At 43.5% G+C, this 16520-nt stretch overlaps 1 protein-coding gene across 5 annotated transcripts in view; it reads left to right on the top strand.

Annotated features, from left to right (window-relative positions):
* The window catches only part of LSM3 (LSM3 homolog, U6 small nuclear RNA and mRNA degradation associated), a 64287-nt gene that overhangs the window by 5630 nt on the left and 42137 nt on the right, over nt 1–16520 (top strand). The window contains exon 4 of one of the 5 annotated variants that reach the window (XM_042911758.1): nt 3631–3959. The exons of the other annotated variants lie outside the window; for them this stretch is intronic. Within the exon in view, the coding sequence (XP_042767692.1) occupies nt 3631–3711 (81 nt within the window). The 3' untranslated portion in view covers nt 3712–3959. Of the gene's footprint in view, nt 1–3630; nt 3960–16520 lie in introns of those variants that run through there. 5 annotated transcript variants of the gene reach the window in all.

Below are 16520 nucleotides of genomic sequence, written 5' to 3'. Positions count from 1 at the left end.
TAACACTTACCTCATCCAGTTGCCAGGATTCACTGATACATGTCAGTTTAAGATGCTCATGTGTGTTAGTCTGTAAGAGTAATGCTGGACAGTGTTCCTTGTTTGATGTGAATTTAAGCTATCAATACTTAATAAAAACTAAAACGGAGAAATTTTAAAAACACTAACTCCGTAATAGTGAGCCTATTACATGTTGATTTAAGTAACATCAACTACAGGACAAAATACTTAGAGGCGTCTTTGTTTTACCTTTTTGCAGATTTCTTTAATGCCTGGCTTAACTGAAATCTAGGTTCTCACATCTTTTTCTGCATGTAATCTGTTATGATATGTCATAGTTGAGAATCCTTCCTCACAGGTAGTTACAAAAGGGAGGAGTATTTTTTGTGGGTATTCACGTTTGATGCTACATTAAAACTCAACAAGTGGTAGTTTCTTAAAGGTTAATTGCAGTGTGGAATCTGAGACCACATCATTGAACTTTTCATGCTCTTACTATATGCAAATTCATTGGTCTGCCTTGTTTTTTTTTTTTTTTTTTTAATGTTTATTTATTTTTGAGTGAGAGAGACCGTGCAAATGGGGGAGGGTCAGAGAGAGAGGGAGACACAGAATCCAAAGCAGGCTCCAGGCTCTGAGCTGTCAGCATAGAGCCCGACATGGGGCTTAAACTCACAAACTGTGAGATCATGACCTGAGCCAAAGTTGGATGCTTAACCGACCGAGCCACCCAGGGCAACTTTCAGGTGCCCCACTACCTTGTCCTTTTAATGGATCTTTTATGTTGTGTGATTCTGTGACATCAAGCACTGGTCATTTGGAAAATATTAGTTCGTGGAGCTATGCAGATCTTCTGAATGTTGGCACATTTCATTGTTCAATGTGAAGAAAAAAAGAAGGAAATCACCTATGTCTTTTAAGTATTTGAAAAGCCAGTCTTTGACCCTTCTAGATTATAGTGGTTTAAAATATAGACTCAGATTGCAGGACTGGAATTAAATCTTGACTCCCTTGCTTGCCAGCTATTTAATTGTATCAAACTACGCAATGTGTCTGTGACTAAGTCTCCTTGTCTGTAAAATGGGGATGGTAGTAGGACCCACTTTATACAGCTATTTAGGATTCACTGAGAGTTTACATGAAAAGCCTTCAGGTTAGTGACAGGCACATAGTAAGTGTTCATCTGTTAGTCTTTTATGGTTTTTGTATTTCTGCTTTATCCTGGCTTTCCTTCTGTCTTCAACGACTGCTGACTCCTTTGCAAATTTTCTTTCTCCTTCTGAACATGGGTTTTGAATTTTTTAACCTATGTGTCTCTTTTTCCCCTCAGAGGTGTGATGTCATTTAGTAACTAGGAGTCTGTAACAGTAATCAGTACAGCACCAAAGCTTGAGCTCTTCACAGATCTGGGCTCACATTTTTGCTACTACTGGTTAGTTTCATGACCTTGAGCAAGTTATAGAAACTTCCTAAGCCTTAGGGGACCTCTTTTGTAAGATGACAGTAACTGTGCCTGCCTCCCAGGATTATAACAGGAGGCACTGAACTTGGTATGTGTAAAGCCATGGCATGTGGTGACTGGAAGCTGTCATGATTGTGGATCAGTCTGTGTCTCCAGTTTGTTTCCTTTTCTGAGCTTCACTCTTTCATACCCAGTATTCTAATTGAAAATATTTTCACATTGGATATTATCTTGAACTCAGTACATCTAAAAGTAAATTCCTTTGAAGGTGTTCTTCACCTTCAAAATGAGATCATTCTCAGTTCCCTATCCTCAGTGCATGATTTTCTGTTGTTTAGACCATAAATCTCAGAATTTTCTTGGACTTCTCTCTTTCAGTCACACTGATGAGTAACTAATTCAGTTGATTCTTCACGTTGATTCCAGTGTGTCATTACTGCATCTTGCTCTCTATGACAACTGTTACTAATATTTTTGTTCTCTCTGTCAGATCCACATGTGGTCACTTGTGGTATAGATTCCTAGAACCTGAAAAGGAGGAATTAATTACTATTGCCCCTCCCACAGCTATTATAGCGGAACAGGGACAGAATTTTCACCAAAAACAAACAAACAAAACCTGCCTTCGGAAAAGGGAAGAATGGAAACATACAGCAGAATCCCCTGGGGAGGTGTGAATGTTCCCTGTCCTAGGATTTGAAGTAATGGCTTTTAGGTCAAGTCTGTCCCATGTACTATTTGGGACATACTTAGACCAAAAAAAAAAAAAAATTTTTTTTCTTCTATTTATCTAGAATTCAAATGTAATTGAGCACTCTATATTTTTATTTGGTAAATCTGGCGACCCTAAATGGGGGCTTCAGCTTTCACAGCCAAGTACTTCTTATGCTGGAAGACTGAAAAATAGTCAAAAGCTTTTTTAGCCAGGCTGTTTCTTTGCATGCAATTTCTTTAAAAGCTTAGGACTTTGTGTGCATCTGATCTGTTCATTTCCAATTAATTCTATGGGCCAGTAACCTCAACATTCTTGCCTACACATAGCCTATAGATGCCTTTATTTATTTTAGTTCCTTCCCACTGTTCTTCCCACCCTTAGGCCATTTGCTAAAGTAAATTTGGGTGGGAAAGCAGCACACTTAAACTAATTCTTGCCTCAGGGCTGAGTTTGTTTAACTGAGAAGGTTTGCTGGGCTTCAGTCTGCAAAGCTTTTGTGCCTGTTCATTGTCTATAGTTTGGGATCTAAAAACTGTTGGCTTTTCAAACCCTGTGAGTCCTATTTCTTGTGATCTCTGCTTGAAAACCAGCTAGTTCTTACCTGGGCTCATCTCTTACTGCCTTGCTGAATGTATCAGGTTAATAGCAACTAACATTTGGCTTGTTCCAACCTCTTTCCCTAGAACCTGTAGGTTAGGGAGGCCCTTGGGCTACCTTCCAAGCCTTTGCAGGCAACATTTTTACCTAATGTTTTCTTCAGGCATAAGAGGATTTCAAATATTTGTATTCCATTGTCTGTTTCCTTACTGCCTAAGGCTCCACCTATAGGCTAGTGCCCCAAGGTATTCGTTCCACATATGTGAGCGCAGTAGTAGGACACAGGAGCAACATGTAGCGGCTCAGTACAGCAGCAGAATTTTATTTCTCACCCACATAACAGTCCTGAGTGGAGTTTTAGTTCAGCATGATAGCTTTCTTCCAGGTACTTAATCAAGGGCCCAGGCTTCCTCTGTCTTACGGCTCTGCCGTCTCCAGAGTTCATTATCTGAGTCCGGCTAGTCATGGGAGGAAGACCATAGAGGGGCATTCGTGGGAGGCTTATGGGTCAGTCAGTCACTTCTTTTCACTTCCCATTGGTCAAAACCCAGTCCCGGCTGCACCAGGTTGTGAGGAAGTGTGAGTAATGTAGTCTAGCTCTGTGGTAGGAAGAGGAGGAACGTGGGTTTTGGTGAATGCTCTAATCTTTGCCCCAATTATTGACATCCTGGAAAAGTAAACAGTTAATAAAGTGGTTCTTTGTGCTACAAAGGTAAGTGAGTGATGAGGTTTTTAAATCAGTTGTGTTATGATGCGTCTGTGTGGGTTTTGTTGTTGTCAGTTTCTCAAAAAATAAATAATACTACTACATATTTGTATAAATGTGTTGTGTTTTGTTTTTTTTTTCCTCTTCCAGTCAACAAAACGGAATATTCCGATGCTCTTTGTCCGGGGAGATGGTGTTGTTCTAGTTGCCCCTCCATTAAGAGTTGGCTGAAACAAAGAATTTATCGTGTTATGGAATATAGGAGACTTTGTATGATTGCCTCTTTAAATGTAGAAGACACTCAAAAGAGAAACCTGCGTTAATTTCGACATTAAGAAATGACCAAGGATTCTTGCACTCCTGAAATGAGTTGATTTGCAGATAACTCAAAAATTCTTAAGCTAAAGAGTATTTTTATTTTTTCCAACCCTTTCAATAAATGTGATCACCAAGATGCAGAACTCTTTTTCAGGAGTTGATTTGCTGTTGTTTTCTCAGACAGTTTCTGTTTTTTTTTTCCTTTAAATTGAATTTGATGTTTCCTTTTTTAATTTTTTTTAATGCGAACTCTTTAAACACACATCTTACGTTGACTTTACTTGTATACACTCATCTGTGCATCTCCTAGGTTTGAGGCACCAGGTGGACCACTGAAAATTAGTTTTGCCAATATGCATACTTCCTTCAAATCCTCTGGGAAGGCAGTTCTTTAAACCAACAGTTGCAGGCCAGGGAGATAGATAGAATAATGCATGTACAGGATGCCATAAGAGCACAAAAAAGAGTGCCCAAAGAACAGGGTGGGTGGGTGGTGGTGGTGGTGGTGGTGGTGGTGGTGGTGGTGGTGGTGGTGGTGGTGGAACTGTGACATTGTAGATGTTAACACTGCCATGAATATGAAGCATGATTTCTGTTACTTCTGCTTGGTCCGATTTATCTCTAAGGTCAGGCTTCAGAGGTTACATACCTGTGTGGTTCAGCCTCGTCATATCTACCAATGCCACACATATTTAATGACTCAACGTATTTCCACTCTTGGATCACGGGCCATTCGTGACGAGAGGTCTTCAGCAACATATCTCAGTAGCACAATAAAACACAGTGGCTTAAAAGCAAAGCTCTTTTTATTTCTAGCTTCAGTCAGTCAGCACTTAATGCTTGAAAGAGAGAGGAAAGTACATGTATGTGTGGCAGTTTCTCAGACTTTATTTAGACAGGACTTAGAACCTGACGTGCTCTACCAAGTAGGTTGTACCATTTTGAAATGTAGAAAGTCTGATGTGTGGATAGCTTGCCTGTGAATATGCTGAATGTGTTTGTTAGTCCATCATCAAGCACAATATGCTAACGTATGCACAGTATTTTCAGCCATGTGCAAGAAAGATGTTTCCGGTGAACACTGCAAAAAGGTTTCGTTTTCATTGTTTATTGTACCTGTCCCTGCAAGTTAATGGAGAAGAGGAAGACGAGTGTGAGCAAGCTGCCAGGTTTTATCTTCTGTGAGGAGACAGGAGAGAACCTTCCTTCGCTTTTGCTCATCCCCACACTTTGTCCTTAGGTCTCAGTAGTCCCAGAGGGTAACCTGTTTACATCAACCCGTTCAATATTGGAAAAATAGGACCTGTGGTTCTGTGGTGGCGAATGGCAGATACTTTGGATCACCGTTTCCAAGTAAAACTCTTGGCCTAGATGCTGCTGCTGGTGACACTGCACAGTAATGATTGCCATAAAGGGGCATCAGGCAGAAGCAGCTTGTATGTATATCCCTCTTCAATCCCAACAATAGCTCTTCAAACCAAAGCTCCGAGAGCTTGCATTGCTTGCCTGTGGCCCCACAGCTAGCACTAGACGGTGGGATGTGAATCTGCTGGACTCCTACCTGTGTGTGTGTGTGTGCGGAGACGGGCGTGCTGTGGAGACTCTGGCTCAGGGTAGTGCACTGCTCCTAATGTCTCCCACAGCCACAGGGTGACTGGAGCATCTGGCCCTCTTGCTCGGCCACACCCTCCAGTTCTTCCTGAGCTTGTGTTTTATTTTTAGTGGCTTCCAATATCCATGGTTAGTTCCTGGATACTACTTTATTCTTGGCCATCTTTCTCTTTTTTCTCCTAGAAGTGATAGAACTTTTTTTACACTAGAACTTTTGGTGTGAGGGCTGTTGTGTACACACGTAGGTTTCTAAAAACCGTGGCCCTTAAAATCTGACACAGTTGATTTCGTGTGCCCATAAAACTGATGTGACATACAAATGTCCACTTAGCTCCTAGCTGTTAAGATACAGGAAGAAGGGCAATAAAAGATCAGCTGCAGGATAACCATTTGCACGTTACCAGACGGAGGAGGAGGAAGCAGAGTGGGTTTTGTGAGCCCTTCTGTGGTTTAGGCTACCTGCCTGGAGGGTTGGAGCTGGGACTCAGTCTGCACCCGGGCAGCTCAGGCAGCATCCTGCCACAGCCCTCCACCTCAAGGCTTCCTCTACAGGGCTGCACAGGGCTGCCCTCTGAGGGCTTATGCAGTCAGAGGGCACCTTGGAGCCATGCCTTGGACTCCTAGGCTGCATAGCACTTGGAGCTCCAGCCAGCTGGACGGCCGTGGTCACTGGAGCTGGTGATGAGGCTTCTGCAATGTGGTGTCACATAGCTCAAGCCGAGCCTCTTGACCATCTCCTTTGGAAGCCTCTCAAGCAGATGCCATACCTAGATCCCTGTCTTGGTGGTTTCCTGAAAGAGAGTGTTATGAATTCTTGCCTCATACAAAGGAGGGTGGACTGACAAAATTTAGGATTACGCATTTCTCTTTCAGACAAAATGTGCCCAAACTGAAACCCAAGTAACTTGAGTATCTCAATTTAGACTAAAATCATCAGCTACAAATTTTCACACATCTCCAATAGTGACTTTTAAAGATCTACATAAACTCAAGGTATTATCTTTCTGTACACCAAGAGAGTAACTGGTTCCATACACCCTTTTATTATAAATAACACCTATTGCCCACAGTGTTCTTAGCCTGTAGCCAGAATGAGAGGAATGTTCCACTGTGAGCAATTGTCACCTGTAGAGCAATACTCCTCTGTATTGGACAGGGAAAGGAACTAAAAATTCCGGGATTCATCCTGGCAGGATCAAGAGGCTCAGTTGGTGTTTCTGTCACCCAGCTCCACTCAACTATGTGGGCAAGCCCTCCCCTGTAGCAGATCCAGGCTTAACAACCGACCTGCCAATGGCAGTGCTCTCCCTTGAGATTGGTTTGTGTGCTGGTCCCTGGCCAGTCATTAGGGCTATGAGAACGTAAGGCTCTGATTGGCCAGGCCTGAGCCACATGTCCCTCCTGAAACTAAGCCAGATTTTCCCCACCTGAGCCATATGGTTTGAGCTTGGGGTTTGGGGGGGGGGGGGGGGGGAGTCGTTCTCTAAAGGGAACCAGAGGAAGGGGTGAGTGGGAACTGCAGACAAAAGGTGCCTGACATTGAACTTGGAGCCTCCTGGTTGATAGAAAACTCCTTTGATTTACTTGATTATTGGTAAAACTTCTTGAAACACACCTTATAGTGGAGACTGTATGATTTGAAGCCATTACTCTGGAATCTAGTTGGAGGTCCTGGAGAATCCCGAGGAGGAGTCAGTGTGGGTGGAGCTTAGACTTGTTCCCTGAGGGGGCCTGATGGCAGCTGGAGTCTCCTGTGGGAGTTAGGTTTGGGACCTGCCACACAGGAAGGGATGAGGCTGAGAGTGGGTATTGGGGTCTGTGGAGCTCAGAGGCAGACAGGTTACTTGCTTGAGGTGAGTGAAGAACACTGAGCCCCGCCAGACAAGTTCCTGCTTATGAGCAGGGATCGGGCACTCACCACCTCTGGCATGGGGCCTGGCCAAGAGTTTGTCCTCAGTAAATGCTGAGTGAGTAATTGAACCACAGGAAAACCAGTAACAACACTGTGGAGGGGCAAGTAGTACTTTTTCCTCCAGCTTTATGAAAATGTAATTGAAAAAATTACAAGACACTTAAAGCGTGCACTGTGGTGATTTATGTATAAGTTGTGAAAGGATTCTCACCACCTAGATAAGTAATACATCCATGACCTCACATATTTATCTTTTTTTTTTTTGTAAGAACTTTTAAGTTCTACTGAGTCAAGTTTCAGTTATACAATGTCATGTTATCAACTATAGCCACCATGTTTTACTTTAGATCCTCAGGCCTTACTCATCTTATACCTGAAAGTTTGTACTCTTACCAACCTCTCCCTGTTTCCCCCACCCCGGCCCCTGCCAACCACCTTTCTATTATCTAAAGGTTTGACTTTTCTCTTTCTTTTCTTTTCTTTTCTTTTCTTTTCTTTTCTTTTCTTTTCTCCTTTCAGGTTCCACATATAAGTGGTAGCCATGGAGTGTTTGTCTTTGGTGTATTTCACTTAGCGTAACTCCCCCAAGGTCCATCCATGTTGCAAATGACAAGATTTCCTTCTTATGGCTGAACAATATCCATACACACATGCATACACACCCATGTATTTACACACACACTTCTTTATCCAAATGATACTTCCAAGGTGAACTTTGCACATTGTTTTCCAGATACTTGTGGTATCTTCCCTATAAATTGGACAATACTTCCCACTTTTCTGCCCTTCTAGCCATCTTGTCTCCATTACCATTTACCTGAGAATAGCAATATGTACTAGCTGTAGATACCTAACAGAAAACCAGCACCAAGAAATGAGGAAGCCAAAGCCAAGTGTTTTAAATTCCTTTTAGATCCATTGCTCACTCTTAATACCCAGAGCATGTAGATTCTTCTTTTCTTGGCTGCTTCTAGAAGCTTGCTAGGTTTGGAAGCAACACACCCCACTGTAGTTCCTGATACTGATTACTCCAAAGGAATTTTTTTTTTTTCTTGCCTCCCCTCCCACCCACCTACAGGACTGTGGGGATCTGGGCTCTGGGTGTTGACAGGACCTCCACAGTGTTGCCCTTGGTGAGTTGGAAAACGGACCATAAAGTCTGGAAGTGTGGAGTCATGAACCTGGCTTCAAATCCCAGCTGTGCCATGTACCAGCTGGGCAAATTACATCTGCCTTAAGGTCAGCAGTAAGGATTGGAAAGCATTTGTATAAACAGCCTAGGATAGTGTCTGGAATGTTACTGACACATCACGGGCACCAGTTGCACAAGTCACAGAAGTGGATGCAGTATTGGAGGCCAGTTCATCACTCATTCATCTTATTCCAAGTATCCCTGCTCTTTTTCTCCCTAAGTACTTTTCAGGAGATGTGAAATAATTTAATTCAATCAATTAAAAATTGTGATCAAACATCTACTGAGTGCCAGGCCATGTAAATAGAGGACTGAACAAAACAAAGGGAATCCACAATGCTAAGTACTATGGACATGGAGGGTAAGGTGATGGGGCATGACAGCGGCAAGAGAGAAGGAGGAACACCAGAAGGGCTCAGGGAAAGTGTGTCCAAAGAAGTAACGTTTGAGCAGACATCTAAAGAGCTGGAGGGAGACGGTCCTGTTGGGAATTGGCAAAACAGCATTTGTCCAGGCAGTTGGAACTTGTGCAGAGGCTCTGAAGTAAGAGCAGTTTCACCCAGTCAAGGGTCAGCAAGGAGGCCAGTGGGCTAGAGGAGAGTGAGCCAAGGAGAGGAGGCCGGAGGGCCATCGGATCCCAGAGACCTCAGTGGTCCAGGTGTAAGTCAGCATCTTCATTGTACACGTGGGGAGGAAAAGGCCAAGCCAATCTAGTTCTAAAACCTAAATTGGAGCCACTTTGTGCTGCAGTCCCTGGAGTTATGCAAGGTGTAGTTCGTGTAGCTACACAGTCCCCTTACTTCTGATCACATGCTATTTCACTTCCTTTTTCTTTTACTTTTTTTCTTATAAAAAAAAAGTGTTTATTGGGATGGTTCCCACTCATCTTGGTTCAGAGTGCTGCCTCTGTCTGAAGGAGCCACCTTATGCAAGTTTTGCCTTTCCTCTTGTGGGCTGGCAGAGGACAGTGGAGCAGCTGCTGTTTGCGCCTGGCTACAGAGGGTGCTGACTGTATAGCCTGGCGGGCACTCCACATCCACGGAGCGCAGGAACAGGGGCTGTGCTTCGGGCGCTTCTTGTGCTTTTCTTCTCTCCTGCAGAGGGATGAAGGGGATCTTTGCATGAGGCAAGTTCTAGTGGGAGGTCATCCCTGCCGGAAAGGTCACTCCCCTTTGCAAAGGAAGGGCTCTTCCTTCTGAGTACCAGCTGCCATTTAGACCCAGGACGAGCTAGTATCCCATGTTCACCAAGGGCAAAAGAACTGCTCTCTTCCCCTCACTTGGGCTGGGTGGAAATGACACAGAGTTGGAAACCAAATGGTCAGGACTCAGCTTTCTCATCTCATGTTTGGTGAATTTTGGCAAGCCTCTCAGCCCTTTGGGGCTCAATTCCTCACCTGAAGGGAAATGCAGGGGTAAGTTTTACCCCTGCCAGGCTCGCGCTAGTAAAGCTGCTTCTAGCTCGGTGAGGGCACCTAAACTTATGCGTCTTCATTGTCAACACCAGGTGGCGCTGTGCTCTTTGCTTTTCAACTTGAAATTTTCCTTGGGTTTGCCATGTATGTTAGTATTGGCCAGAAAAGTCTGTATCATTTATTTTCTTAAATCTAAACAGTTTGTGGAATTCCAGCCCAACAGTATCTGTTGCTGCCAGGAGCAAAGAAGAAAAGAAAACAACATGCTGTTTAGGCCCCAGGGAGCAAGTTGTAAGGTAAAATGCCCTTCTAATTGTGCCCACATCCTGTGGAGCTAAAAGGAGATTGTCGACAAGGCCACATTCCAGACTAGATGGCTTTTGTCAGCACTCTGTCCTTCGCGTGCAGTTGACTGGTGGCCGGAGAGCACTTTGGTCAGGGTTTGAGGCCGGATGCCGCCACTCCATAGAGCAGATTCGCTTACCTGCTCAAAGCCTCTTTGCAATGTCCTTTCAGTTCAGACCTGTTGTGGTGGGGCAAGGCCTGGGGTAATTCTGTTACTCATGAAAAGAGCCCGAGTTTGGAGTTCTGGAAGACTCTTGGTGACAGTATCTGAGAGCCAACAATTGTGTGTGCTAGGTAAAGAGTACAGATTTGGAGTCAAGAAACTTTGTGTTCATATTCCAGTACCACTACTTACTAGTTGAATAACAGACTTGGCCTCTCTGATCCTATTTCCTCCTCCGTGAAATGGGGTTGGTGGCACTGCCCACCTGCTGCAGAAGGGCTGAGGCTTCCAAGGTGTCCTCGCTCAGGGCCTGGCATGCAGTAGGAGTTCACGTATCATTGTTTCATTTCATTAAACCAGCGGCTCCACATAATGTGCTTCCTTTCTCCTAACTGCCTTTCGGACCTCTGTGGTTGGTCCACAGTGCAAAAAGACCCCTTGTAAATACTTACCTGCCTTTATTACAAGGATCAAAGTCGTTCTTTATGAGTCCATAGTTTCTGCCTTGCTGAGTCCATTACATTTAAAAACTAATCTTATTGATCTCTTCTCACATTGTTTTTCCTTTATGGCTTTTCCAGGCTGAGGATTGCTAGAAACTGGGTCAAATAAAAGCTAATCATGATAAGGGTTTGGAAATCAGGTGCGAAGGACTGGGGCGGGGGGCGGGGGGTGCTTCCCTTTAGCAGAGTCTAGACCCTCCTCGTCCTTGGTTCTCAAGACTGTTTTTCACAGTTCAACTTTAGGGTATAAGAGAAAAGAGTGGAACCAGCTCCGTGAACAAGGTCACCCAACAACATCACGAGATGATGACATCACTGTCAGCTCCTGCCCAGGAAAAACCCAGGGCTCAAATAACCGAGGGAAAGGGCAGGTCATCTCCATGGCAGGCTGACAGGGCTAGTTGCAGGCCACCACCAAATATCAGGCCTGGAAGTGTTGCTAAAAATTACCCAGGGGCCACACTGGCCTCTGCTCGGTTTGCCCTGGGCAGACTTGTTGCCCTCACATGCTCGGGACAACAGAATATCACCAACAGGTTTTTTTCCATTTCCTAGAAGAAAGGTTACCAACTGCCAGAATCAAAATAGAATGTGAATCGTGTCACAGGAATCCTGTCCAATCCAAGCACACTCATATTGTGCAATGGCCTTGAGGGGATAGAGCAGATAAGCAAAATCTCCAAGTTATTATCACTTTGTTGGAATTGACATCTCAGAAGGCCTCTCGCCGTCCTCTCTCTGGAGGCTAGTTCTGTTTCTACAATGCTACGTGTCAAGTGAATCATGTTTTTAGTGCCCTAGAGGGACACTATTACTTAGGTCAACCTGATACAAAACCCTCACGTCAAGAATCTTTGTGTTAAAATGAGTAGTTTTTCCCAACTTTGTTCATCTCCCAAGTTCATGGTTTTATACATTGTTCTTTTATCTTTTTGTCATTCTTGGCTTAAACTCTTTAGTATTCTTAATGGTATTATATAGTTTTTCCATATGGTAGTGAAATACCCATGGTAACTTTCCTGAAGAACAAATAACAAGTTAACAAATTGAAGAATTCAGTGCTTTGCAGATTTGTCTTTCACATGTATGATGAATATTATCCTTTTAAAAAATTGTGATAAAAAACATTAATATAAAATTTACCATCTTCACTTTTAAGCAGTAGTGTTAGGTGTATTCACATTATTCTGCAACATATATTAGTTTTCTTAAAGCACTCTTAGATGTCTTTTCAGTAATTAGAGATGTCCCCTATCAGCCAAGTCCTTCTCCCATGACATAAAACTTTATTACTGTGCCTAAACTTACCTTTCAAGGATTTCAAAGCCTTGAACAGTAATTCTAAACAAAATCCATGGACAGTACTTAAAATATGTGGGGGGGGGGGAGGGGAGGGGGGCGGCACTTAGAGAAACCTGTGAAGCCATTTCATACTTTGTCACAATCCAAACTCCTTTGGGTAGAACGGCCTGGCTGGAGATCTGGCCTCAAGACTGTTGGATGAGGGTCATAATTAAGGCATTCGGGTCACATCGTCCTTCCTCAAAGACTCCAGTGGCTTCCCTTTCCACCATAGAAACCTTTACATGCCTGACCCATCTCATCCCCTTCTAATCCCATCCCTGCCTATCTCTCTGACCTCATCTCCTTCTGCCCAGCCACACTGGCCTGCCTCCTTGATGGCCCTCAGAAATGTCAAGGGGCACCTGGGTGGCTTAGTTGGTTAAGTGGCCGACTTTGGCTTAGATCATGATCCAGGTTTCATGAGTTCTACCCCTACATCAGGCTCTCTGCTGTCAGTGCAGAGCCCGCTTTGGATCCTCTGTCTCCCTCTCTTTCTCTACCCCCTTCCCCGCATGCTCTCTCTCCCTCTAACTCTTAGAAATAAATAATAAACATTTTTTAAAATGTCAAGCTCATTCCTTCTTAAAGGTTTTGTGTTCCTTCCTCCAACAATCTTCTCGACTCGTGCTGAGCAGTTGACCACGTACAGAACTCATAACATTCTAAATGTCCAGGCCACATCCTATACCAATTAAATCATAATCTTTGGGGGCTTAAGGATCAGTACTGAAAAACAAAGAACAAAAACAAAACAACCTGGGAATTCCAATGCGTAGCCACCTTTGGGAACAAATGTCCTAAATTAGTAGTTCTCAAAGTGTCCCAGGTCAGCACTAGTAGCATCAGCTGGGAACTTGTTAGAAATGCAAATTCTCAATCCCCACTTCAGGAACGAGAAACCTGGAGAGTAGAGCCCAGGAATACTTATTTTAACAAGCCCTGCAGGTGATTCCAATGCATGCCTCAGTTTGAGAACCATTGCCCTACATTCTTGGAGCTCAAGATGTGGCTTATGGACCAGCTGTGTCAGCATCACCTGGAAGCTTGTTAGAAAAGCTGAATTTCTGATACCATCCCAGCTCATAACCTGACCAACGGGATCAGAATCTGTACTTTTAATGTTATCCCCAGTGACTCATAGGCATGTTAAAATTTGAGAAGCCTTCTAGCTCTATCCCCTGAGAGAGTCTAGAAGCAATAACACGGGTAGCAGCAGCCCACCTGGCACCTACATCTTGGATTCCAAATACCATTTAATATCGATGGGAACTGGGCTCACTGGAGAGAAGGCTGATTCCAGGGCTAGTGCCAGGAAAGTGCAAGATAGGCCTGAAATACCTAGTGCCAGAAAGCAAGGGTATTCTTGAAGGATGATGGGACATGTCAGAAAGACAAAGGGGTCAGTTTAAAAGGCCTCCCACTGGCCAAATCTGAGAAGAATCTGATAATAGTGGATTATAACCCGTTGAATAAAATAAAAACTGATGAGTTTGTAGTGTTATAAATAAATAGATTATCATATAAATAAGTGAGAGAGAAAGAAAAGTCTTCCTTGCAATAGAATGTTAGCTAATAAGTAGAAAAGAAAAGATGGAGTAAGAAAATCATGCATGAATGCTAAAACTAATGGGTGAAAGTTTGAGGAGCAGAATGTTTATGCCTTAAAAGTAACCTCCCCACAAATGACATACAGAGGGGAAGATAGTAACTTTATATGGAGAAACCTGGCAGAGACCACCTTCACCCAACAGTCAAAGTTAACATCACCCATATCGAGACAGTCTGACACCACATGCTTCCTGCAACAATGCACGGAGGAGGACATGACATTACTTCTGTGGCATTCCTGCCAAAAAGGCATTACCTCAGTCAACTCCTCGAGAATCACTAGGAACCCCAAGAGGAGCGTTCTACAAAATAGCTGGCCTGCACTCTTAAGGAATGTCAAAGTCAAGAAAGACAGCAACTAAGGAATTGTTCCAGATTAAAGGAGACTAAAGAGGCATGAGAACTACATGCAGCATGTGATCCTGGACCCAGAAAAATGTGTGTAATTTCAAAAGGTTGGAGCGACCAACAAGATTTATACGGATGGTGGTTATGTAAGAGAATGTTCTTATTTTAGGAAATACACACTGAAGTATAGGGTAATGGGGCAGTATGTTTGCATTATGTACTCTCAAACAGTTCTGAAAAAGTATGTGTGTATGTGTAAAAGTATGTGTATATATTATATATTCATATAGAGAGAGGAGAGAGAGTGGGACAAATATAAATAATTGGTGAATCTAGAAGATGAGAGTTCCTTGCACTATTTTGGAATTTTTCTGCAAGTTTGAAATTATGTCAAAAATAAAAGTTCTTCCCCCTCCCCTTGAAAAAAGACCTGGGGGGGGGGGGCAGACACCAAAATAAACCAAGGAAGAAGCAGTGTTCCAGAACACTTGCTTCCAAATTTAGTACCACTCTGTCCTTCCTGTCATTCAGGTCTCTGCTCCTCCATTACCTCATCAGAGAGGCCCCAGCTGGTCACCTCATCTAACATAGCCCCCTGCCCCCCCACTGTCAGACCCTGTCTATCACAGTACCTGCTTTCTTATTCTCATAGCATTTTGTTAGCTGTATAATTATCCCAGTTTATGGATTTGTCCTCTCCTTTACTGTCTCTTCCCACTAGAATGTAAACTTTGTAAGTGTAGAGATTTTTTTTTTTTTTTTTTGGTCTTGATACATCCCCCAGTACAGTGCCTAACATCTACAGGCACCTGGGGGGGGGCTTGTGTTACATGCATGAACAAGTAAACAGATCTATATATGAGTCCCAGTTTTCACATCTGTAGGGCAAGGGACTCTACAATTCAACACCCAGACTCCTTTCCAGCCCTGACACTCAGAGTCTGGTAATGTAAGAGCTACTGTTTAAGGAGCATCCAAAATGTCCTAGCTTTTATTTACAGTTTCTCATTTAATCTCCACAATAATCCGGCAGCACTGGTGACGGTACCCTTGTTCCATCCATTCATTTAGCGGATGCGGACTGAGTGCCAGGTGTCTACAAGGCACAGAGAAAACACTAACACGTCAGTTACCGCCCCTACTCCCAATGGAGCTTGCTGCATTAGCAAGAGCTGACTGAGAAAACCAAGGTTCAGAGAGGTTGCCCAAGCTGCTGCCGTCACACAGCCAGCACCGACAGCTGGGAAGGTGAACCAACGTGTCAGTGCAAAGCCCAAGCTCTCACCTTGCTGCTGACGAGCTGCCTCAAGGGCGGGAAGCCGCTGTGAGTCCGTCCACTCCTCAAGTGGTTCCCTCAGAGCTGTCACACCGCCTGTGTCCCGTGACCTCGACACTAGTTCCCCCGTTCACCAGCATGGAAACAGAGCGTGCTATATCTCAGTTATTTCTGATTACGTTTTTGATTATTCCATGGCCTCCTGGTCCCATTTACTTCCGATAAGCTAGAGCCGGTTCTGCCTCAACGGGCAAAAGTCAAGTTAAATTCAGCCTGAGAAATAATCTAAGTCTGAGATGTGATCAAATAACCTTGCCAGAAAAATAACTGAAAAAGCAAAAACTGAGAATCAAAATGAAAACCCACTTCAAAAAATGTTTATTGAAGAGACTGAGCATGAAGAATTAAAACAATGTAAGGGAGTTGGGAAAACTTCCTAAAGGATGTTTAATTTTTCCTCAGCTCATTGATCCTTTCCCCCTTGAAAGCTTTCTCTGCCAATTAATCACTCAACTTATTACCAGGGCCTGTTTCCCTGTTTATGATTTTGAGCCTCAAGAATCCCTCTGTAAGACCACAGTAAATTTCCCTGGTTAGCAAGACAAACATTTATCTTAGGGGATCAATTACTATGCTGGGAGGTCTCAGATTCCTGGGATTTAGTGCATGCCTTTGCCCTTGATTTGTTGGGTGACCTTCGCTTCTCTGCCTTGGTTTCTGAAGCTATACAAGGAAAACAATGTTACCCCCTGAGTTGTGTCCTAAAACTGCTCTGGGTTCCCTATTGGAAAGTAGAAGAGGATATTTGGCCAAGGATATGCCCATAAATGCTTCTCCTTCTCCTTCTGGAAGTTGGCTAATTATGTTGAGAATTGAAAATACATTCTCTGTGGGCATCTAAAGTAGATTCCTTACGGGAATGTCTAGCGGGTGGGTGAATAAAAGAGACACATTAACAGACTTTTGTTATTCTAGAGGAAAATGTCATATCTCCATTTTTTTGTGG

Source organism: Panthera leo, chromosome A2 (assembly GCF_018350215.1).
Source record: "Panthera leo isolate Ple1 chromosome A2, P.leo_Ple1_pat1.1, whole genome shotgun sequence".
Taxonomy (NCBI): domain Eukaryota; kingdom Metazoa; phylum Chordata; class Mammalia; order Carnivora; family Felidae; genus Panthera; species Panthera leo.
This window is presented reverse-complemented; position numbering and strand designations above follow the sequence as displayed.